This window comes from Erythrolamprus reginae, chromosome 10 (genome assembly GCF_031021105.1).
Source record: "Erythrolamprus reginae isolate rEryReg1 chromosome 10, rEryReg1.hap1, whole genome shotgun sequence".
NCBI classification, from domain to species: domain Eukaryota; kingdom Metazoa; phylum Chordata; class Lepidosauria; order Squamata; family Dipsadidae; genus Erythrolamprus; species Erythrolamprus reginae.
The window spans coordinates 13683623-13708931 of NC_091959.1; the positions used below are offsets into that span (position 1 = coordinate 13683623).

The following is a 25309-nucleotide window of genomic DNA, read 5'->3' on the forward strand; positions in this document are numbered from 1 at the left end:
CTTCAAGTTGCCAAGGTTGGGAAACACTGATCTAGATCATGTAGATCAGGAGTCTCCAACCTTGGCAACTTTAAGACTTGTGGACTTCAACTCCCAGAACTGTTACAAGTTGAGGACTACCTGTAGAGGAAGGGGTTAAAATCTATAAAGGGATTTCTTAAATCATCTTCATTTCTAGCGGGTTTATGCTTGGGAGACTAACTGCTGAAAGCTGCAATGTGATAAGAATTCTCCCGGGAAAGATGTAATAGATCTGAAAGAAAGCAGTCTTGATGAATGGATGAATACAGGCGGAGAAATGGAAAGGGTATGTTGAGTTATAAATGAAAGGTCTAAAATGCAAAAAAAAAAATTATTATTTTTCTTTTTTTTTCTTTTTTCTTTTTCTTTTTTTTTCTTTTTTTATTCTTTGTCCAATATACAATACATATGGAAGAGAGTAGGCATTAAGTAATATATATAAAGATAGAAGGAAAAAGAGGATATATATGATATAAGAAATAAGGAGAGAAAATATATGATATATGTATGTATATATATGTAGATAGATAGATATAGGTAGGTAGATAGATAGATAGATAGATAGATAGATAGATAGATAGATAGATAGATAGATTAGATAGATAGATAGATAGATAGATAGATGATAGATAGATAGATAGATAGATAGATAGATGATAGATAGATAGATAGATAGATAGATAGATAGATAGATGATAGATAGATAGATAGATAGATAGATAGATAGATAGATAGATAGATTAGATAGATAGATAGATAGATAGATAGATAGATTATGGATGGAGATAGATAGATAGATAGATAGATAGATAGATAGATAGATAGATAGATAGATAGATAGATAGATAGATAGATAGATAGATAGATAGATAGATAGATAGATAGATAGATAGATAGATAGATTAGATAGATAGATAGATAGATAGATAGATAGATAGATAGATAGATAGATAAGATAGATAGATAGATAGATAGATAGATAGATAGATAGATAGATAGATAGATAGATAGATAGATAGATAGATAGATAGATAGATAGATAGATAGATAGATAAGGTAAGGGAAGACAATTGGACAGGGGACGATAGGCACATCAGTGCACTTATATACGCCCCTTACTGGCCTCTTAGGAAGTATGAATTAGGGCTCTCCAGCCTATTAACAGGTACCTATGAAAATAGGAATCTGTAACTCGGTAATAAAACGCATGTTACATTCCAGTGAATGGTGATCATGAAAGAACCAGAAATGAATTTTGCGGAATATTGAGTGACATTCTGAATTGATATAATTGGAGATGGGAGATACTTGGTTAGGAACCATGATTAAATGGGTGTGCAGAGTATAAGAAAGAACGTTTGGGGCACTCAAAGATACGACAACGAATGAGAATTACATTGCGAGCATCTGCTTAAATACTGCTCCAAATACAGTATATAACTCAGCCGTATGTCTGTTCATATATAGACCTCTTTTGTTGTTTATAATGAAAGAATGAAAAAATTGAGTAGTGATGGGAGAACAATGAGGGACTCTCAATATGGGAAGGATCCTTTATTTATTGATCATGTCAAGAGTGAATTTGGAGTGAAAATGGACATGAAAGGAATTGGAATAAAAGGAAAAAGTCTACTGAACTAGAACAAACCTTCTTCTTCTTCATCTTCCTCCTCCCCCTCCTCCTCTTTCTCCTCCTCCTTCTCTTTCTCCTTCTCCTCCTCCTTCTCTTTCTCCTTCTCCTCCTCCTTCTCCTTCTCTTTCTCCTTCTCTTTCTCCTTCTCCTTCTCTTTCTCTTTCTCCTCCTTCTCCTCCTCCTTCTCCTTCTCTTTCTCTTTCTCTTTCTCCTTCTCCTTCTCCTCCTTCTCCTTCTCTTTCTCCTTCTCCTCCTCCTTCTCCTTCTCCTCCTCCTCTTCCTCCTCCTCCTCTTCCTTCTTCTTCTTCTTCTTCTTCTTCTTCTTCTTCTTCTTCTTCTTCTTCTTCTTCTTCTTCTTCCAGATCTAAATCAAACTTCTGGAATGAAGCCACCTTCTTAGCTTTGTCTTTGGCCAAAAATAAGTCATTATCGGCATGTGTTTCTGGTAGTAGCCGACATATAAGCAAATGGACCAACCTCTGTGTTTCTCCACACAAGCATATTAGGTTTTACACTTAGGCCTTCCAACTCTCAACCTACTCCATGCCCTCCAAGTAGGGAGGTCATATCCTTCAGCCGTGTCCTCCTTTAAGTTTATTTCTTGCTCGGTGGTCTCTTCCCTCCAACTTTTGATTCAGTTTTGTTCTTCTGTATCCTCAAGAATGTTTGTTCTTAGAAAAAGTTGTTCTTAGATCTAGGTGAGCACTTGGCAAGCTTGGGACCTCTATCCCAAGAAGGGAGGGAATATGAAGAAATAAGAAACGATAAGAAGAAATATAAGAAATTATTTATTGTTATTATTTATTAGATTTGGATGCCGCCCCTCTCCGAAGACTCGGGGCGGCTCACAACAGTAATACAAAAACAATATAACCGTGAGACAAATTTAATATTAAAATAAAACATATCTAAAACCCCAACAATTTAAAACCATACAACACATACATACTGTTGTGATTCCGTCTGAGGCCCCTCAGGGAACGGCTGATCCTCTGCTGGCTTCCTGCTCAGAGGGGGAGGATGAGGAACAGGAGGTTCAGGCAGACGGGGAGGAGGAATCTCAGGCTGAGGGAGAGGGAGGACAGCCAGAGTCCCCCGAGAGGGAGCTCTCCCCAGCAAGCAGCCTGGATTCCTTAGATGAAAATGCACAAGCAATAATCGATCTCCGGCAGAGAAGAGCAACACAACGAAGGGGACAATTAGCCAGGTACTTTCAGCACTAAAGAGGCAACAGCTGGGTTTGGGTGTGGTGCTCTCTGGAAAGGCTGAAAAGGCAGACCCACCCTTCCTGGCTTGTGGAGTATTATCTTTGGGAGTCCTGGGACCTGGCTGTGATCTTTGGCATCTTGGAATTCTGGTTTGTGACTTTGAATACTGAAACCTTGGGGGGAAAAGGTGTGGGTCTTATTCTCTACAGTGGTGGGTGTGCCAGCAAGAAGTCTGCTGTATTGTCTGGCCATCAGGACTCTGCTGTGAAGTCTCATAGCCTGCCTGTTGGGAAGAACAGGTTTTTCTCTGTGTTTATTTTTCAAACTATAAAGTGCTTTTGCTTTTACCAGCGTGTCTGGCTGCTTTTTCCAGTTGGTGTTGAAGTCTGGGGGCACCCAGACAGAACACATACCAAACATAAAATATAAAAGCCTGGGGGAGGATGTCTCAGTTCCCCCATGCCTGGCGATAAAGGCAGGTCTTGAGTAATTTGCGAAAGACAAGGAGGGTGGGGGCCATTCTAATCTCTGGGAGAGTTGATTCCAGAGAGCTGGGGCCGCCACAGAGAAGGCTCTTCCCCTGGGGCCCGCCAAACGACATTGTTTGGTCGACGGGACCCGGAGAAGGCCAACTCTGTGGAATCTTATCGGCCGCTGGGATTCGTGCGGTAGAAGGCGGTTCCGGATGTATTCTGGTCCAATGCCATGTAGGAATTCAAATGCTGGGAGAAACAACAGTCTCAGATATTATTATTATTATTTTATTATTTATTAGATTTGTATGCCGCCCCTCTCTGTAGATATGCTGTGTATGTGTGTCTGTGTGTGTATATACATACACATACAGTTTATATAGTGTTGTGGTTAGCTCTGGCCCAGTTCCTGCCCCAAGGAATGTGAAGGTGGTTGTGGGGGAGACATCCACATGCCGCAGGCCTGTTTTGCTCCCAGTAGAATCTGCTGATGAAATCTCCTCTGACCAAGGAAGCGTGAGTGACAGGGAAGAGGGGAGTTTGGCAGACAGCCCAGGAGGAGATCAGTCATCTGTATCATCCCTGGATTCTGAACAAGAATTAATGACACATCCATGCATGCGTAGAGTGATGCATAGGAGACAACAACTGAAGGATTATTACAAGAGAAAATGAGGCCACCTGTGGTTGGGTGGGGCTGCTGTAATTAGTGCTACAGATAAAAGTGCAGCCTGGTGTTTTAGCCTCATGGCAGTTTATCTGATTCATTGTTTCATCAAGATCATGGTTTTTGCCGTTCAGGATTGTGAGTGTGGACTCTCTGGATTTTAGAATTGGACTCAATTTCCCAGTTATTGGGTGAGCAATTGGACTGCATTTCACCTGTGCCTTGTGTGTACCAGAAAATCCCTTTGACATTTAAAAAGGGAGCTGTTTCTGTTTTTCTGTTTATAAAAACTTTTGGGTTTTCCTTTTATCGTGTGGTGTGTGTCTTCCTGAACTAATTACCCTGTAATTACGGGCAGTTGAGATACACCGGCAGAACATATAGTAGATAATGTATATTTTTATGTGCATGTGTACAATATGTATGTCCACATATGGCATATATTCATAGAATTAAATAGAATACTGTATTTTGGATGTTCTGTAAATAGATAGGGAAGTTGTATCTCTTTGAGGCTAGGAGAGACCAGGCACCCTAACCCTAACCCAAACCCTTGACATGAGTGCTGTCAAGTTGGCCACCTTTAAGCCAGTCACATGACCTTTAAGCTACCCCCCAGTCACATGATCATCAAGCCACTCCCACCTGGTCACATGGCCAGTAAACCACATCCACAAAATAAGCCATGCCCACAGTGCAATGTTCCCTCTAATTTTTTTTCGGTGTGGGCAGAAAAGTATAGTGTCTGAGCGACAGTCCCTTTGGGACTGGGCGGCATAGAACTATAAATAAATAAGTAAGTAAGTAAGTAAGTAAGTAAGTAAGTAAGTAAGTAAGTAAGTAAGTAAGTAAGTAAATAAATAAATAAATAAATAAATAAATAAATAAAAAATCCCCTTCTTTTTTTATTAAAAGAAATTGATAATAAAACAAAACCAAAATCTATTACTATTATTACTATCTTCTCCTCTTTTTCCATCCCTGTCTCCTCCCCCCTTATATGTGTGTGTGTGTGTGTGAACTTTTGAACCATTTCCAATAACAGGTGAGCTATTGGAAATGGTTCAAGAGTTCACACACACACACACACACAAACGGCTGGGTTTTTTTTTTCTCTGTTATTATTTGGGTGCTTTTTACCATATGCTTTAAATCAAGAGTCATTTCTCTCTCTTTCTCTCTCCCCCTCTTTGTCTCTCTCTCTTTTTCTCACTTTCTCTCTCCCTCTCTTTCTATCTCTCTCCCCCTCTTGCTCTCTCTCTCTCTCTTTATTTCTCTCTTGTTTTCTTTCTCTCTTTCTATTGCTTTCTTTCTCTCTCACTCTTTCTTTCTATCTCTCTTGCTTTCTTTCTCTTCTCTCTCTTGCTATCTCTCTCCCCCCTTTCTCTCTCTCTCTATTTCTCACTTACTTTCTCTCTCCCTCTCTCTCCCTCTCTGTCAGCGAGGGGGCTGCGAGAGCGCTTTCTCCGAGCGCTTCGGGAACGCCTGCCCTGCCTCTACTGCAGCCCCTTGCTGAAAGTCCGGGACAAAAGCACTCCCAGCGAAGGGGCTGCGAGAGGGGCGGGGCGGGCATTCCCGAAGCGCACGGAGAAAGCCCTCCCACACAGCCCCCTGTCTGGGAGTGCTTTCGTCCCAAAGAGAAGCCACAGCCACCACCGCCATGGGAGAAGTCGCGCCCCAAGGCAGGAGGCGGCGGAGGAGGAGAGGGGGTGGATCGGGTAGGCAGGAGGCAGGGCCAAGAGGCGAGGGCCTCGAGGGGGCCAGAGGCACCGTGGGGAGGCAGGGGCGGCTACGGCACCCTTTCCTCCTACTGCCGGCACCTCCCCCCCCTATGGGCTGGCAGGGGGATGGGGAGCGCGCGCCCATGGAAAAGGGTGCGCGGGGGGTATTTTGGGGTGCACGCATGCACACGCGCGCAGCTTACAGGGAACGCTGCCACAATGTGTAGTAAAAAAAAATGCAGCCCTTCATTGATGCTAGGGCTTATTTCTGGTTAGGGTCTTGTTCTGGGGAAAACACAGTAACACCAATGCAATGCAAATAAGGGGAGAAGTTGCAGTGATATGACATTTCAATCTAAGCAAATCACTAGACCAGAGTGATAACTAACCACTATAATAGAGAGTCACCTGCTAGTCGGGAGAAAGCCCGTGATGAACTGAGATGAAATATTAAAGCGCAGAGATATCAGCCAAAGGAAAGTTATGTATTGTCAACCCGGATCAAAGGAAAGAAGAAGAATTAATGCCTTTTAGCTGTGTGCTGCAGGCAATTGTTGAGAAGAGCTTAGGCCGGCAAAAGGAACAAATAATTCAATACAGGTTGAAGGAAAATCTACTGGAAGCGCTGGTAATGAAGCTCCCCAGAAACGTTAACAATGAAAAACGGACCGGATTTGAAGCTAATGTTTTTGGGGAGATGTAATGAACGGACAAGAGTTATTGGAAAAGTCCCTTTCGCAGGAGAGAAAAAACAACCACCACCCAAAGTAGATTATGAAAAGGCCAATAGGAAAAAAAGAAAAGCTATAAAGCATCGCAGGGAACATCATTGTATAGAATGATGTTGAGGCCCCATTTGGAAGACTGTGTTCAGTTCTGGAGACCTCACCTACAAAAAGATATTGACAAAATTGAACGGGTCCAAAGACGGGCTACAAGAATGGTGGAAGGTCTTAAGCATAAAACTGATCAGGAAAGACTGAATGAACTCAATCTGTATAGTCTGGAGGACAGAAGGAAAAGGGGGGACATGATCGAAACATTTAAATATGTTAAAGGGTTAAATAAGGTTCAGGAGGGAAGTGTTTTTAATAGGGGACACAATCTGAAGTTAGTTGGGGGAAAGATCAAAGGCAACATGAGAAAATATTATTTTACTGAAAGAGTAGTAGATCCTTGGAACAGACTTCCAGCAGACGTGGTAGATAAATCCACAGTAACTGAATTTAAACATGCCTGGGATAAACATATATCCATCCTAAGATAAAATACAGAAAATAGTATAAGGGCAGACGAGATGGACCATGAGGTCTTTTTCTGCTGTCAGACTTCTATTGTGGTCCATCAGCAGCCTGCAGAGGAGGCTCTGGAGGGACATGGCCCAGACTTGGAATCTGGAGTAATTAATAATAATAATTAAATAATAATAATTTATTAATACTAAGGGCCGGATTAACATACGCACACAGCATTGGGAAAAAGAAGACACTCCGACAAACTTAATCATTATTAGTAAAATTACGGAATGTGCCGAACTATCAAAAATAACAATGGAAACACAAAACAAAAACGACACACAGTTCTACAAGGCCTGGGAGAAATGGTTCAGATGGTTATCTAACTTTAAAAACAATAAAACATAAACCAATCAGAATCTCTTAATATAAATCAAAATAAAGATATACACAATAGAAATTCGAGCCAAAATCAATACAATCCCTGTCTGAGTTCAATCCACTTGATAATTATTAATAACTTACTAATATTATAACTCACAAATACTTCTCACTAACAAAAATAACAAACATAATCAAACTAAGTCGTCACAATCCATATGCCTGCTAGTTTGCAGGTGCTACCCCCCTCTTTTTCTCTCTTTTCTTTCTTTCTCCTTCTTTCCTTTCCTTCTTCTTTTCTTTTCTATCCCACCTCCAACTACCTTTCCTTTCCACGTCACCCTTGGAATATTAAATACTACCGTTATAAGATTATCCAAATAAGAATATTGAATACAAAATAATTACATATAGACTAATATTTGGAATGTATATACAACAATATATATAAGCTGCTGTATAAAAATACTGTTTACCCCATCCCCCTCCTACTTCTCTTTTTTGTATTCCCATCCCCCCTTTCCCTGTTTTTTAATAACCTAATAAATTATATTTTTTTAAATAATTTATTAATAATTTATTATAATAATTAATAATAATAATTAAATAATAATAATTTATTAGATTTGTATGCCGCCCCTCTCCGAAGACACGGAGCGGCTCACAACAAACAATACAATATACAAATCCAATGTCAAAAACAATATTTAAAACCCTTATTAAGAACAATCATGCTCTGTGTTGGAGCCAGAGAGAGAGCCTGGGCCATCTGGTAGTTCTGTACTGACTCCAGAGCAGTAATGGACAGCCAAAATGTTTACTGCCACACTGTGGGTGTGGCTTATTTTGTGGGTGTGGCTTGATGGTCATGTGACTGGTTAGGAGTGGCTTGCCGGCCATGCAACCAAGTGGGATGACAATTTGCTCCGCGTTTCCTGCGCTCTCCTTCCTGGGTCGCCCTCCCCACCTCAGGCTAGGTGAACGGGTGCTGCCAGAAGCATAAATGCTGCCAGCGCCGCTTCCATCCACGCCTTCTGCTTGCACCTCAGGCGGGAGGTGGCCGCATGAGGCTGGAGGGGAGCTGGGCAGGAGAGAGGGAAGCTCATCCAAGGCCAGGAAGGAGGAAAGAAGAAAAAAGCAAGGAGCCCAGATGCAGCAGCAGCAGCAACAGGGGAAAATAGGAGAGTCGAGTCGAGACCAGTAATCCAGGAAGTGACAGCTGCCGATGAGCTGGAGCTGTCCATGCCTCTTCATTTCTGCCGGTGGAACTGCGTTCCACCCCGTCCTTCCTGTTGCCCACCCCTGTTCCAGAGCCTCCAGATACTGACGTGAGCGAAGCATAGGAACAGGGGGAGCTGGTTCCCAATGCGCGCATCCACAGGGCTGCCATAAAGTAAGAACAATTACAGAAGAAAGGGGCTACTCAGTGTTCTGTCGGGCTCTCTGGTAGAATGCTCCAAAAAATTCATAGGTACAAATTTCAGACACACACACTTTTGAAAATTAAAAGACAATGTTCTTTATAATGAAAATTCACTTAAACCAAGCCCTCTTTTGGTATAGCAAAGAGCACTCGTCTCCAAAAAAACTGGTAATTTGTACAAGTCCCTTATCAGTTCTGTGATACTTAGCTTGCAGCTGTGAGGCAATTCACAGTCCTTCTTTCACAAAGTGAAACACACTTTGCTCTGGTTTAGTTTCAAAGTGGGAAAAAATCAGTACACAAAAAGTCAAAGTCAGTAAAGCAGTCACAAAACACAACGATCAGATAATCCTCCACAATGGCCAAACCCACAGGCTGCTATTTATAGCAGCCTCACTAATTACCACAGCCCCACCCAACCACAGGTGGCCTCATTTTCTTTGATAATAATCTCTCAGTTGTTGTTGCCTATGCATCGCTCTCCGCATGCGTGGCTGTATCATTAACTCTTGTTCTGAATCCAAGGAGGAGCTAGATAATTGATCTCCTTCTGAGCTGTCTGCCACACTCTCCTCCTCCCTGTCACTCATGTCTTCTTGGTCAGAGGAGCCTTCATCAGCAGATTCCACCGGGGTCAAAACAGGCCTGCAGCATGTGGATGTCTCCCCCACATCCACAGTCCTTGGGGCAAGAGCTGGGCCAGAGCCAACCACAACACTCAGGTATAAGGCTTGGAGATGATTGCCCCCTCCCCATAGGACATAAAAGTGAGGCAAACGGATATATCAGCAATATGCTGATTCTGTAAACCGCTTAGAGAGGGCTGTAGAGCACTATGAAGAGGTATAGAAGTCTAAATGCTGTTTCTAATGCTATTGCTATACACGTTGAAATGAAATTAGTAAAGTGGCAGGAGTAGATGATGTAACTGGAGAAAAACAGATGTGGTTTACTTACTGGGTAGCTGTGCAATTTGTTTTAAGATGTGTGTAAAGGCTGCCTGATAATTGAAACAACACCATTTCCTCTGCAAAGGAAAAACTGAATGAAGAAAAAAACCCTTCAACAGTAGTTTCTTAAATGTGCCAGGAAAGACGTTTGACAGAATTATGACGGAAAGGGTAAAAGGGATGTCGGTAAGCAAAATTTGGAAATTGCCTGCAGATGTTATTCTCATTCATTCTCTTCCCCCCTCTTGCTCTTCACAAGATCTCTGAGAATGAAGTGTATAAAAAGGCAGGGAGAAGCCTCCCTGGGGCCTCTCTATGAATCTCCTGGGAGGAAACGGGGCCGGAAAAGGTGGGAAGTAGCCTCCGTGGGGCCTCTCTAGGAATCTCCTGGGAGGAAACAGGGCCTCCACCCTCCCTGTGGTTTATCCAATCCCATCCATTATTTGCTTTTACATTGATTCCTATGGGAAAAATTACTTCTTCTTACAAACTTTTCTAATTAAGAACCTGGTCACAGAACGAGTTAAGTTCGTAAGTAGAGGTACCATTGTATCTTTAAGCCACACCTATGCAAAGGGGCATCATGTTATATACATTTGTCAACCAATCAGGTTACATTACAATTCGTAGAGTCGCAGTAACTAAGCATTATTGACTCTGTAGAGATGTTGTGCTTCCTGTTTCCAGTTCTCTGTAGAGATGTTCTGGGAAATTATGTATTCAGCTGGAAATTGTGAGTAGAAGATCAAAGAAAAGCTAAACTGGAACTGGCAAAATTATCCTGTAGGCATTTCACTCCTAGAAACATAGAAACATAGAAGTCTGACGGCAGAAAAAGACCTCATGGTCCATCTAGTCTGCCCTTATACTATTTTCTGTATTTTATCTTAGGATGGATATATGTTTATCCCAGGCATGTTTAAATTCAGTTACTGTGGATTTATCTACCACGTCTGCTGGAAGTTTGTTCCAAGGATCTACTACTCTTTCAGTGAAATAATATTTTCTCATGTTGCTTTTGATCTTTCCCCCAACTAACTTCAGATTGTGTCCCCTTGTTCTTGTGTTCACTTTCCTATTAAAAACACTTCCCTCCTGGACCTTATTTAACCCTTTAACATATTTAAATGTTTTGATCATGTCCCCCCTTTTCCTTCTGTCCTCCAGACTATACAGATTGAGTTCATTAAGTCTTTCCTGATACGTTTTATGCTTAAGACCTTCCACCGTTCTTGTAGCCCGTCTTTGGACCCGTTCAATTTTGTCAATATCTTTTTGTAGGGGAGGTCTCCAGAACTGAACACAGTATTCCAAATGTGGTCTCACCAGTGCTCTATATAGCGGGATCACAATCTCCCTCTTCCTATTGAATAAGAGTCCTTTGCCCAACACTCTCAATCAATTCCAGCAAAGGATTGACCTGGGTTGAATCATTTCTCATCAGCCTGCTTGCTTTTCGCCTTGGTTAGAGGATGTTTCATCAGAGCTCGGAAAGAGGAGAGAAAATGAAACAGTCTCTGAACACCAGAGCGTATCTAAGCGTCTTATCTCTAGACGATGAACTTTGTGAGTGTTTTCTCTGCTCCGTGGTGCAGAAGGAATCGCTATGAGTGGCTGATAAATAATACATTGCTTTTGTTTTGCAGGAATTCTGGAGGCCGAGATGCCGTCCGATCGGCAGTGAGCAGTTTACATAACAGGTCCAATAGGTTCGTAAAATAGATGGTGTCTTTTCCTTTGTTTTCTGCTCCAAGGTGCTGTAAATCTCCTTCATTGGGGGAGATGCTATACTATACACTTACTCTATAGATCGGCTTTCCACCCCCGTGTTCCTGGGCATTTTCTTCAAAGAGACCTTACAGTTTATCTTTTTAGGACATGTTTGGTTAATTGTGGTTTATGAATAAGTGACAATTTGCTGACATGCTAAGCCACAGCGTAGTGAACCATGGATAGCAGGAGAATCCAGGCATTCACTGGTTGAAGACAAATAAACAGCTGGATCTTATCTGGATCCAAATGCATTTCCACCCTTTCTGAAGAATGGGATGGAATAAGAATGGGATGGGATGGGATAGAACAGAACAGGATAGAATAAAGAGTAGAGTGGAGTGGAGTGGAATGGAATGGAGTAGGGTAGAATAGAATAGAATAGAATAGAATAGAATAAATAGAATAGAATAGAATAGAATAGAATAGAGAGCAATCATGGGCTTTTCCAAATATGCCCATGTTACACCAACGCTCCGCAGTCTGCATTGGTTGTCGATCAATTTCCGGTCACAATTCAAAGTGTTGGTTATGACCTATAAAGCCCTTCATGGCATTGGACCAGAATATCCCCGGGACCGCCTTCTGCCGCACGAATCCCAGCGACCGATTAGGTCCCACAGAGTTGGCCTTCTCCGGGTCCCGTCGACTAAGCAGTGCCGTCTGGCAGGTCCCAGGGGAAGAGCCTTCTCTGTGGCGGCCCCAACTCTCTGGAGATTAGAACTGCCCCCACCCTCCTTGCCTTCCGTAAACTACTTAAAACTCACCTCTGCCGTCAGGCATGGGGGAATTGAGGCATTCCCCCCTCCCCCGAGCCTATACAATTTATGTATGGTATGTCTGTGTGTATGTATGGTTTAATAATGGTTTTTTTTAAATTTTTTAAGTTTATTAGATTTGTTGTGAATTGTTTTATTGTATGTTGTGAGCCGCCCTGAGTCTACAGAGAGGGGCGGCATACAAACCTAATAACTAAATAGAATAGAATAGAATAGAATAGAACAGAGTAAAGTAGGAGTAGGAGCAAAGCAGAACAGAACAAGAATTTTATTATCATTTTAAATATACACTAATCAGCATACATTAAATTGAACCTTCATTGCATTTAGCTTTCAAAAGATAACCATTATGCTCATACCCACATATGCATGACAGAGAAACATCACAGTCTAGTTCGAATGTATGCATATACGTGGCCAAAAAAAATATTCTACATCTGTGTGTGCAATTACCCGTGTGACCTCTGCCCCCATCAATTTAGCATCTGATGGGGTACAGGCACGTTGTTCTCCACAACGAGAATAAGCAACAACATTGATTTGCACCTTGCCTTATGCCTTCAGATTTCAGCTTCAAAGAAGTCCTTTGTTTATGTTACCAACATATGTGGGAAGTTTTGAAGGCAATTTAGTCTTGCAGGTTGGCATGCTGGCAATCTCGTAAACTCTGCAATGTATTAGCAATATGTTCCCTTTTCTCGAAAATGAAAAAAAAAATAGGAGAAGGAGAAAGTCAGGTATTGAGTCATTGAGCTGAAAAAGTGGCACTCGGTTACAGGGCAAGGAATCAGCACTGGTTAGTGGACAGTTCTCTAAACTCAGTTAATCTTATGTGGAAGAGTAGGCAAGGGTTGGTGGCTGAAGTTCTTTCTAAGCTCTTGACTCATAAATAGGCCAAGAGATTCATGTTTACAGCTTCCCAAAGTCCAGATAGATCAGCCTGGATCATCCTCAAAAGCATTTCACATTGAATTCAGACGACCTGAGAAATAAAGAACTGTTTGTGTGAGAAGGATTCACGTACCAACAAATGCACTCCATGCATTATTAGAATAGAATAGAATAGAATTTTTATTGGCCAAGTGTGATTGGACACACAAGGAATTTGTCTTGGTGCATATGCTCTCAGTGTACATAAAATAAAATATACATTTGTCAAGAATCATGTGGTACAACAATGATTGTCATAGGGGTCAAATAAGCAATGAAGAAGCAATATTAATAAAAATCTTAGGATATAAGCAACAAGTTACAGTCATACAGACAACATGGGAGGAAATGGGTGAAAGGAATGATGAGAAAAACTAGTAGAATAGAAGTGCAGATTTAGTAGAAAGTCTGACAGTGTTGAGGGAATTATTTGTTTAGCAGAGTGATGGCGTTCGGGAAAAAACTGTTCTTGTGTCTAGTTGTCTTGGTGTGCAGTGCTCTGTAGCGACGTTTTGAGGGTAGGAGTTGAAACAATTTGTGTCCAGGATGCGAGGGGTCAGTAAATATTTTCCCCGCCCTCTTTTTGATTCGTGCAGTATACAGGTCCTCAGTGGAAGGCAGGTTGGCAGCAATTGTTTTTTCTGCAGTTCTGATTCTCCTCTGAAGTCTGTGTCGGTCCTGTTGGGTTGCAGCACCAAACCAGACAGTTATAGAGGTACTTAAGTCTCTTGGTTTGTTTGCATGGGACAATCTTTGCTAGCCTGTTGCTTCCCAGATTGGTTAGGATTTATTGATTGGATGTATATGCCGCCCCTCTCTGAGGACTCGAGGTGGCTTACAGCACATAAAATTATTTATTCTTTCTTTATTCTTTATTGGCCAAGAGTGATTGGACACACATGGAATTTGTCTTGGTGCAGATGCTCTCAGTATACCTAAAAGAAAATATGGATTTGTCAAGAATCATGTTACAACACTTAATGATTGTCATAGGGGTCAAATAAGCAATGAAGAAACAATCAATGTTAATAAAAATCTTAGGATACAAGCAACAGGTTACAGTCATACAGTCCTAAGTGGGAGGAAATGGGTGATAGGAATGATGAGAAAAAACTAGTGCAGACTTAGTAAATAGCTTGACAGTGTTGAGGGAATTATTTGTTTAGTAGAGTGATGGTGTTCGGGAAAAAACTATTCTTGTGTCTAGTTGTCTTGGTGTGCAGTGCTCTGTAGCGACGTTTTGAGGGTAGGAGTTGAAACAGTTTATGTCCAGAAAACAAATTACAGTAATACAATTTTCTAAATCCAATTAATATAATTATTAAAAATCAGGCATTCCCACTCAGACCACAAACATACATAGTATTCATTGGTCAGAGGCTAGAGTCTAATAGCACCAAGCCTGGCAGCATAGAAGAGTCTTCAGACTTTTACGGAAGACTAGGAGGGTGGAGGAAATACAAATCTCTGGGGGGAGATGATTCCAGAGGGCCGGGCCCCCCACAGAGAAGGCCAATGACATTGTCTAGTTGATGGAACCTGGAGAAGGCCGACTCTGTGGGACATGACTGGTCGCTGGGACTCATGCGGCAGAAAGCAGTCTCGGAGGTATTCTGGTTCAATGCCATGTAGGGCTTTATCCAGGGGTTGGCTACTGCCCAGACGGGGACGGACGGACACAGTGGAGTAGCAAAAATGGAGCTCCACCCCAGAGCACCCAATTTGCACTGAAAGATGTTGAAAGAAGTGTTGGTTATGACCTACAAAGCGCTTCATGGCATCGGACCAGAATATCTCCGGGACCACCTTCTGCCGCACGAATCCCAGCGACCAGTTAGGTCCCACAAAGTTGTTGTTGTTGTTGTTGTTGTTATTATTATTATTATTATTATTAATTAGATTAGTATGCCGCCCCTCTCCGCAGACTCGGGGCGGCTCACAGTGATAAAAAACAATATGTATTGACCTTACAAGTTGGCCTTCTCCGGGTCCCGTTGACTAAACAATGTCGTCTGGCGGGACCCAGAGGAAGAGCCTTCTCTGTGGCAGCCCCGACCCTCTGGAACCAGCTCCCCCCAGAGATTAGGATTACCCCCACCCTGCTTGCCTTTCGCAAATGTCTTAAAACCCACCTCTGCCGCCAGGCATGGAGGAACTGAGACATCTCCCGCTGACCTATATAATTGATGCATGGTATGTTTGTGTGTGTGTTTCTTGTTTTTTTCAAAATAAGGGGTTTTTAGAGACTTTTTAATATTAGATTTGTGATACATTGTTTTTTTGTTATTGTTCTGAGCCGCCCCGAGTCTGCGTAGAGGGACGGCATACAAATCTAATAAGTAAGTAAGTAAGTAAGTAAGTAAGTAAGTAAGTAAGTAAGTAAGTAAGTAAGAAAGTAAGTAAGTAAGAAAGAAAGAAAGAAAGAAAGAAAGAAAGAAAGAAAGAAAGAAAGAAAGAAAGAAAGAAAGAAAGAAAGAAAGAAAGAAAGAAAGAAAGAAAGAAACTGTAGGGCATCCTGCATAAGCCACGACCACAGTGTGGTAGTAAAAACTTTGGTAGCCTTTCACTGTCTTTATCGGTCATTAGCAACACTTTGAATTGTGTCTGGAAACCAATCAGCAGCCAATGGAGTAGATTGCATTGGATTGCAACACCTCTGAAGAACAACACAGGCCAAAGTTGCAAATACGAAAGATGGCAGATAGAGGCAGGTGAGCATCATCCAATACATAGGATTGATTGCTTTGGCGTCTTCAACTGAAGACGTGAATGGGTGAAGAGACCCCTGGAATAGGTGGCCCATGGGAAGCAAAGTTGGAGAAGGAATATGCAACGTTTGAATTTAATTCTGCACTTTCAAACTGACCAATAAACCCCAAGTTAACCAATTCAAGCATGCAGACGTTTTATTTTACCCTTATAAAATGGTAGACCCAGGCTTCTGCGTGTATCTGTGAAAACAACCTTTCCCAATTGCCTGCGAGAATACTGCTTGCACACATGGTGTACATTCATTTGCAAAACAAAAGAAACCTCTTCAAAAAGCAAATTGTAGCACAATTTGTTTTTTGTTTTTTTGTTTTCAAAAAAATCCCCCAGTGTGATAAAGGAAATAAGACACCGAGAAAACCTAAATGGATTGGTTCCAAAAGAGATAAAACAGAGAGAAATCAAAACGGATAGAGTCAGGCCTCCCAAATGACTCCACAAAGAACCCATCAGGATGGTGTTTGTTTGGCTGTCATCAGAAAAGGGAGTAAGAATGGGGAAACCCAGCCAGTTTCTAACTGATAGCTTCAACTAGCTCACTTCTCAGGGACTGCAGGCTGACTGGCACAGGCGGGTAATCAGAAGGATCTCCCTCCCTCCGTCTCTCTCTCCATCCATCCATCCATCTATCCATCCATCCATGCATCCATCCATATACATGCACACAACCTATTCACCTATCTACATATCTGTCATCTCTCTATCATCTATTTCTCTCTCCTTCTTTCTATAATCTATTCATTATCTACCTGCCTAACCACCCACCCATCAATTATGTATCTAAAATATTATCTATCTATCTTCTACCTGCCCGCCTGCCTGCCTATAAATCTATCTTTCTGCCTATCTATCTATCGATCCATCCATCGATCTAGCGATTCAGCGATCTAGCAATCCATCGATCCATCAATCTAGAGGTCTACCAATCTATCAATCTATCAATCTATCAATCTACCAATCTATCAATCTATCAATCAATCTATCAATCATCAATCATCAATCATCAATCTATCTATCATTTATCTATCTATCTATCTATCATCTATCTATCTATCTATCATCTATCATCTATCTATCAATCTATCTATTCTATCTAAAATATCTAATCTATCTGTCTATCCATCTATCTATCTGCCTATCTATCTTTTAACTATCATATCTATCTATCTATCTATCTATCTATCTATCTATCTATCTATCTATCTGTTTTTTATATTCTATACCTACCTACCTAACTATTTTATCTATTCTATATCTATCTAGCTACCTGTCTGTCTGTCTGTCTGTCTATCTATCTATCTATCATTTTTCTTTGTTCTCCTTTTTCTCTCCAGAGCGGAAGGGACAGTAAATGGGTCTTCATCACCAGCTGTTGCTGACCAAAGTAACGACAACATGAAGCACCATGACAAGACAGTTCAATCCCAGTGGATACACAATCAGACGCTGTCACTGACCATCAGGTATGGGGAAAGGACCACAGGGACAAATGCCAGCCATGGTTGACAAATGGGACAGGCCCGGGTGGATATGAGTTATGGGATGGACAAGGAGTGGAGCCACCAGGGGTCAATTCATGGGGTGAGTTTGGGCCTCCCAAATGATAGATGGGTTTTTAATCCCTCTCTTGATGAACGGCCCCATAAGCAGCTTTATTTATTTATTTATTTATTTATTTATTTATTTATTTATTCATTCATTCATTCATTCATTCATTCATTCATTTATTGGATTTGTATGCCGCCCCTCTCCGCAGACTCGGGGCAGCTAACAACAGTAATAAAACAGTGTATGACAATAATCCAATATTAAAAACAGTTAAAAACCCATTAATATAAAAACCAATCATACATACAGACATACCATGCATACAATTGTAAAGGCCTAGAGGGAAAGTGTATCTCAATTCCCCCATGCCTGGCGGCAGAGGTGGGTTTTAAGCAGCTTACGAAAGGCAAGGAGGGTGGGAGCAATTCTAATCTCTGGGGGGAGTTGGTTCCAGAGGGCCGGGGCCGCCACAGAGAAGGCTTCCCCTGGGTCTCGCCAAGCGACATTGTGCTTCCTTCACACAAATTAAGGAAGCCTGGATCTGCATTTCCCACTCAGATTGTGCCAGCGTGGCAAGTCCTTCCTCCGCTTCCGCCCAGGTGGATGGGCATAGGATGGCCTTGAACCCCTCGAAAGAATGCTTTGTGGCTGCATCTGCTCCCTCCTGAAATCCCCCCTCCCAAGTTCCCATAAACATCAGGCCTTCTATAGATATTGTGGCAAGCTGTTAATTTATCACCAACTTCTGCACTGGCTTGACATCTTAATTTTGGGGGGACATTTATTTATTTGTTTATTTATTTGTTTGTTTGTTTGTTTGTTTGTTTGTTTGTTTATTTGTTTATTTGTTTATTTATTTGTTTGTTTGTTTGTTTGTTTGTTTGTTTGTTTATTTGTTTGTTTGTTTGTTTGTTTGTTGATTGATTGATTGATTGATTGATTGATTGATTGATTGATTGATTGATTGATTGATTGGATTTGTATGCTGCCTCTCTCCGGAGACTCAGGGCGGCTAACAGCAACAATGACATCCACCGCTTATCCCTGATTGAGATATCTTAGGGGTCCCATTTTCAGAACGCCTGAGCAAAAATAACTCAGTCTTCCCCCTGCTTTCAAAAAAGAAGAAACACAGTACAGTGGTACGTCTACCTAAGAACGTCTCTACTTACACATTTTTCAAGATAAGAACCGGGTGTTCAAGATTTTTTGCCTCTTCTCAAGAACCATTTTCCACTTACAAACCCGAGCCTCCAAAAATGTAACCGGAAAAGGCAGGGAGAAGCCTCCTTGGGGCCTCTCTAGGAATCTCCAGGGAGGAAACAGGGCCAGAAAAAGCAGGGAGAAGACTCCGTGGGGCCTCTCTAGGAATCTGATGGGAGGAAACGGGGCCGGAAAAGGCAGGGAGAAGACTCCGTGGGGCCTCTCTAGGAATCTCCTTGGAGGAAACGGGGCCGGAAAAGGCAGGGAGAAGACTCCGTGGGGCCTCTCTAGGAATCTCCTTGGAGGAAACGCGGCCGGAAAAGGCAGGGAGAAGCCTCCGTGGGACCTCTCTAGGAATCTCCTGGGAGGAAACAGGGCCGGAAAAGGCGGGGAGAACCCTCCATGGGGCCTCTCTAGGAATCTCCTGGGAGGAAGCAGGGCCAGAAAAGGCAAGGAGAAGCCTCCATGGGGCCTCTCTACGAATCTCCTGGGAGGAAACAGGGCCAGAAAAGGCAAGGAGAAGCCTCCATGGGGCCTCTCTAGGAATCTCCTGGGAGGAAACAGGGCCTCCACCCTCCCTGTTGTTTCCCCAAACGCACACATTATTTGCTTTTACATTGATTCCTATAGGAAAAATTGCTTCTTCTTACAAACTTTTCTGCTTAAGAACGGAACAAATTAAGTTTGTACGTAGACGTACCACTGTACTTGTACTGTATTACAGGATGGCCATTTAAAAAAAATGCCTGCCTATCGTGGAATGTATAAAAAGAAACCATTTGCAGGCACCAATGGATTACTTTCTCCTTTTGTTCCACTGTGCAATTCTGTTTGGATAAGTTGGAATCCCTCAAAGAATCGGATAGCTTCAGGCTAGGAAACCTTGTTGACAGAGCTGGGGAAATGATTTTTGCATGAAGTGCACATGGATTATGTATGCCGAGAAGTATTAGTATTAGTATTACAGAAATGGCCTCTGAGTCAAACCGAATGCCTGATGAATGCACCTCCGTGTAACATTGCCAGGAATGGAGGCCTAGTTTTCAAACTCCCGGATTTTCTTTTTGGCCTTTTATTTATTTATTTTATTTATTTTATTTATTCTTTGTCCAATATACAATACACATGGAAGAGAAAATACATTAAGTAATATATATGATGATAGAAAGTAAAAAGAAGAGAAGTAGATGGGAGGGAGAGAATATATATGATATAAGAGATAAGGAGAGAATATATATGATATATATACAATATATAGAGAGAGAAATAGATGATAGATAGATAGATAGATAGATAGATAGATAGATAGATAGATAGATAAGGAGAGAATATATATGACATATGAGATAAGGAAAGACTATTGGACAGGGGACGATAGGCACATCAGTGCACTTATATATGCCCCTTACTGGCCTCTTAGGAACCTGGAGAGGTCAATCGTGGAGAGTGTAAGGGAGAAGTGTTGGGGGTTGGGAGTTGACACTATTGAGTCCAGTAATGAGTTCCACGCTTCGACAACTCGATTGTTAAAGTCATATTTTTTACAGTCAAGTTTGGAGCGGTTAATATTAAGTTTGAATCTGTTGTGTGCTCTTGTGTTGTTGCGGTTGAAGCTGAAGTAGTCGTTGACCGGAAGGATGTTGCAGCATATGATCTTGTGGGCAATACTTAAATCGTGTTTTAGGCGCCGCAGTTCTAAGCTTTCAAGACCCAGGATAGTTAGTCTATTTTCGTAGGGTATTCTGTTTCGAGTGGAGGAGTGAAGGGCTCTTCTGGTGAAATATCTTTGGACGTTTTCGAGAGTGTTGATGTCTGAGATGTGGTATGGGTTCCAGACAGATGAGCTGTATTCGAGAATGGGTCTGGCATAGGTTTGTTGTTGTTCTTCCTCCCCCTCCCCCAAATTTCCTTACTAATCTGGGTTCTGATGCGGCTGCTATCTGCAATAAGGCGACAAAAATCAATATTAGTATCTTGCTTCTCTCTGTTGTTACAGGAACCATTGTCCTTTCAAAATTCCTGCAGCCATTTGCAAGATAGGGTTTCCCAGCCAAAACACATTCCCAAAAACATCTGGCCAATTTTCAAAGCTATTGAAGAAGAAGGGCGGTGGGACATAGAAACATAGAAACATAGAAGACTGACGGCAGAAAAAAACCTCATAATCCATCTAATCTGCCCTTATACTATTTCCTGTATTTTATCTTAGGATGGATATATGTTTATCCCAGGCATGTTTAAATTCAGTTACTGTGGATTTATCAACCATGTCTGCTGGAAGTTTGTTCCAAGGATCTACTACTCTTTCAGTAAAATAATATTTTCTCATGTTGCTTTTGATCTTTCCCCCAACTAATTTCAGATTGTGTCCGCTTGTTCTTGTGTTCACTTTCCTATTAAAAACACTTCCCTCCTGGGCCTTATTTAACCCTTTAACATATTTAAATGTTTCGATCATGTTCCCTCTTTTCCTTCTCTCCTCCAGACTATAGAATAGAATAGAATAGAATTTTTATTGGCCAAGTGTGATTGGACACGCAAGGAATTTGTCTTGGTGCATATGCTCTCAGCGTACATAAAATAAAATATACATTTGTCAAGAATCATATGGTACAACACTTAATGATTGTCATAGGGGTCAAATAAGCAATGAAGAAGCAATATTAATAAAAATCTTAGGATATAAGCAACAAGTTACAGTCATGCAGGCAACATGGGAGGAAATGGGTGAAAGGAATGATGAGAAAAACTAGTAGAATAGAAGTGCAGATTTAGTAGAAAGTCTGACAGTGTTGAGGGAATTATTTGTTTAGTAGAGTGATGGCGTTCGGAAAAAAACTGTTCTTGTGTCTAGTTGTCTTGGTGTGTAGTGCTCTGTAGCGACGTTTTGAGGGTAGGAGTTGAAACAATTTGTGTCCAGGATGTGAGGGGTCAGTAAATATTTTCCCTGCCCTCTTTTTGACTCGTGCAGTATACAGGTCCTCAATGGAAGGCAGGTTGGCAGCAATTGTTTTTTCTGCAGTTCTGATTCTCCTCTGAAGTCTGTGTCAGTCCTGTTGGGTTGCAGCACCAAACCAGACAGTTATAGAGGTGCAGATGACAGACTCAATGATTCCTCTGTAGAACTGTATCAGCAGCTCCTTGGGCAGTTTGAGCTTCCTGAGCTGGCGCAGAAAGACATACAGACATAACATCAAAAGCCAAGACTGTGGGCAAAATGAATCCCCCGGGTATACCCAAATATGGGAAGGAGCAGGCTGCTTCCTTTTTTGCCTCAACAGTTAATTTGTTATAGCCGACAAACTACCGTATATTCTAGATGTGTAACGTATTTTTGCTGATAATGAAAAGGAACGGAGACTAATATAGATCTATTTCAAACTACACTGCTCAAAAAAACAAAGGGAACACTCAAAGGACACATCCTAGATCTGAATGAATGAAATATTCTCATTGAATACTTTGTTCTGTACAAAGTTGAAGGTACTGACAGCATGTGAAATTGATTGTCAATCAGTGTTGCTTTCTAAGTGGACAATTTGATTTACTTGGAGTTATATTGTGTTGTTTAAGTGTTCCCTTTATTTTTTTTGAGTATATTTTGTTCTCATCAGCTAGCCATACCCTTACTGGGCCAAGAGGCAAAAAGGAAGCAGTATGCTCCTTCCCGTACCAGGTATAATAATAATAATAATTAATTAATTAATAATAATTTATTGGTTTTGTATGCCGCCCCTCTCCGTAGACTCGGGGTGGCTAACAACAATGATAAAAATAGCATGTGACAATCCAATAATAAAACAACTAAAAACCCTTATTATAAAATCAAACATACGCAGACATACCATGCATAACTTGTAATGGTCTAGGGGAAAGGAATATCTCAACTCCCCCATGCCTGGTGGTATAAATGAGTCTTCAGTAGTTTGCGAAAGGCAAGGAGGGTGGGGGCAATTCTAATCTCCGGGGGGAGTTGGTTCCAGAGGGCCGGGGCCACCACAGAGAAGGCTCTTCTCCTGGGGCCCGCCAAACGACATTGTTTAGTCGACGGGACCCGGAGAAGGCCAACTCTGTGGAACCTTATCGGCGAGCATGGAATGAGCTCTAAACTTGTAGGATTTTCTTTTTCTTTTTTTTTAATATCAAGGAGAAATCTGAATAGGGGCCGTGCATAAGTGCACTGGTGTTCCTTCCGTCCCCTGTCCTATTGTCTCTCCTATATCTCCTATATCTTTTCTTCTATTCCTATATCCTTTCTCTATTCTTTCATTGATATATTTTATTCCTATATCTTATTCCTATATCCTATATCTTTATTCCTATATTTTATTCCTATACTCTTTCTCTGATATATTTTATTACGAGTATATCGTCTATAACCTTCATTGTGTATTGGACAAAATAAATAAATAAATAAATAAAATAAATATGACACTAAATAACAATTGTTCTCCACATTGCCACTACAGTGGGGGGAAGGAGGAAGAGAAGGAAGGAGAGGAGGCAGGGAGGAGAGAAAGGGAGAGAAGGGGAGGGGGGAAGGAGGAAGACAGGGAAGGAGGGAAGGAGAGAAATGAAAGGGAGGGAGGAGGGAAGGAAGGAGAAGAGAGGAGGAGGGAGGGAGGAGAGAAATGGAGAGAAGGGAGAGGGAGGAAAGGAGAGAAATGGAAGGAAAGGAGGGAGGGAGGAGAGGAAGAGAGAGAAGGGAAGGGGAGAGAGGGAAGGAGAAAGAGAGAGAAGGAGGAAGAGGAAGAGGGGAAGGAAAGAATTGGAAGGGAAGGAGAGATGGAGGAAAGGAAGGAAGGAAGGGAGAGCAGAGCAGAGGAGGAGGGAGCGAGAGAGGAAGGGCGGAAGGGCTTGGCAGTTTTCCTGAAGCCTAATGGCTCTTTCTGTGTTCTTATCGTCCTCTCCTTCTGAAAGAAAACACATCCTGAAGTTTTTGGATGCCGAGAAAGACATCTCGGTGCTCAAGGGAACCCTGAAACCGGGTGACATCATCCACTACGTGTTTGACAGAGACAGCACCATGAATGTTTCCCAAAATCTCTATGCCCTCTTACCAAGAACCTCCCCACTGAAAGGCAAGCACTATCGGACCTGCGCCATCGTAGGGAATTCGGGCATCCTGCTGAACAGCGGCTGCGGCAAGGAAATCGACACCCACAGCTTTGTGATCAGGTAACCCCTCCTAGAAAGGGCAATGAGGTTCCTCAGCTTCAGGCAGGGTAAGACAGGCCTCAGACGGCAAAGAAGCAGGCTATCTTTTAGGACAGGGGTTCCCAACCTGTGGGTCACGACTCCTTTGGTGGGTCAAACGACCCTTCCACAAGGGCTCACCTAAGAGCACTGTGCCAGTCTTGTTGGGTTGCAGAACCAAACGAGACAATTAAGGAGGTGCAGATGACAGACTCAATGATTCCTCTGTAGAACTGGATCAGCAGCTCCTTAGGCAGTTTGAGCTTCCTGAGTTGGCGCAGAAAGAACATATTAACTGTACTCTCTCATAGACTAGGGAAGATTATCACTGAGTTCGATAGTGGAAGATATTTAGAATTAAGGATAATATATAGATTAGGGAAATATGTTCTGCCGGCGTGTTTCAACCACCCATAATTACAGGGTAATTAGTCCAGGAAGACACACACCACACGATAAAAGGAAAACCCAAAGGTTTTTATAAACAGAAAAACAGAAACAGCTCCCTTTTTAAATGTCAAAGGGATTTTCTGGTACACACAAGGCACAGGTGAAATGCAATCCAATTGCTCACCCAATAACTGGGAAATTGAGTCCAATTCTAAAGTCCAGAGAGTCCACACACAATCTTGAACAGCACAAAAACCACGATCTTGATGAAACAGTGAATCAGATAAACTGCCATGAGGCTAAAACACCAAGCTGCACTTTTATCTGTAGCACTAATTACAGCAGCCCCACCCAACCACAGGTGGCCTCATTTTCTCTTGTAATAATCCTTCAGTTGTTGTCTTCTATGCATCACTCTACGCATGTGTGGATGTGTCATTAATTCTTGTTCAGAATCCAGGGATGATACAGATGATTGGCTTCCTCCTGGGCTATCTGCCAAACTCCCCTCTTCCCTGTCACTCACGCTTCCTTGGTCAGAGGAGGCTTCATCGGCAGATTTCATTGGGAGCAAAACAGGCCTGCTGCATGTGGATGTTGGAGATATTCTGGTCCGATGCCGGAATAATAATGATTTATATTTATTTTGATCATATTCTTTATCCTAAACCTGATCCTGTATTCTAATCATTTCCATTTCCAGGTGCAACCTAGCCCCAGTGCAGGAATATACCCACGACGTTGGAAGGAAGACTGATTTGGTCACCATGAACCCTTCCGTCATCCAGCGCGCCTTTGAGGATCTGGTGAACGACACTTGGCGGGAGAAGCTGCTTCAACGCCTTCATAGCCTCAATGGCAGCATCCTTTGGATCCCAGCATTCATGGCCAAAGGGGGCAAAGAACGAGTGGAGTGGGTCAACGAGCTCATCCTCAAGCATCACATTAACGTCCGCACTGCCTACCCATCTCTGCGACTACTGCACGCTGTACGAGGGTGAGCAGATCTCGG

General features: G+C 42.1%; 1 protein-coding gene across 1 annotated transcript in view; it reads left to right on the forward strand.

Annotated features, from left to right (window-relative positions):
• ST8SIA2 (ST8 alpha-N-acetyl-neuraminide alpha-2,8-sialyltransferase 2) overlaps positions 1 to 25309 on the forward strand; it is a 54857-nt gene that overhangs the window by 17194 nt on the left and 12354 nt on the right. The window contains exons 2-5 of the mRNA XM_070763512.1: positions 11359 to 11421; positions 17295 to 17423; positions 23632 to 23889; positions 25001 to 25294. Coding sequence (XP_070619613.1) covers positions 11359 to 11421; positions 17295 to 17423; positions 23632 to 23889; positions 25001 to 25294 — 744 coding nt within the window. The remainder of the gene's footprint in view (positions 1 to 11358; positions 11422 to 17294; positions 17424 to 23631; positions 23890 to 25000; positions 25295 to 25309) is intronic.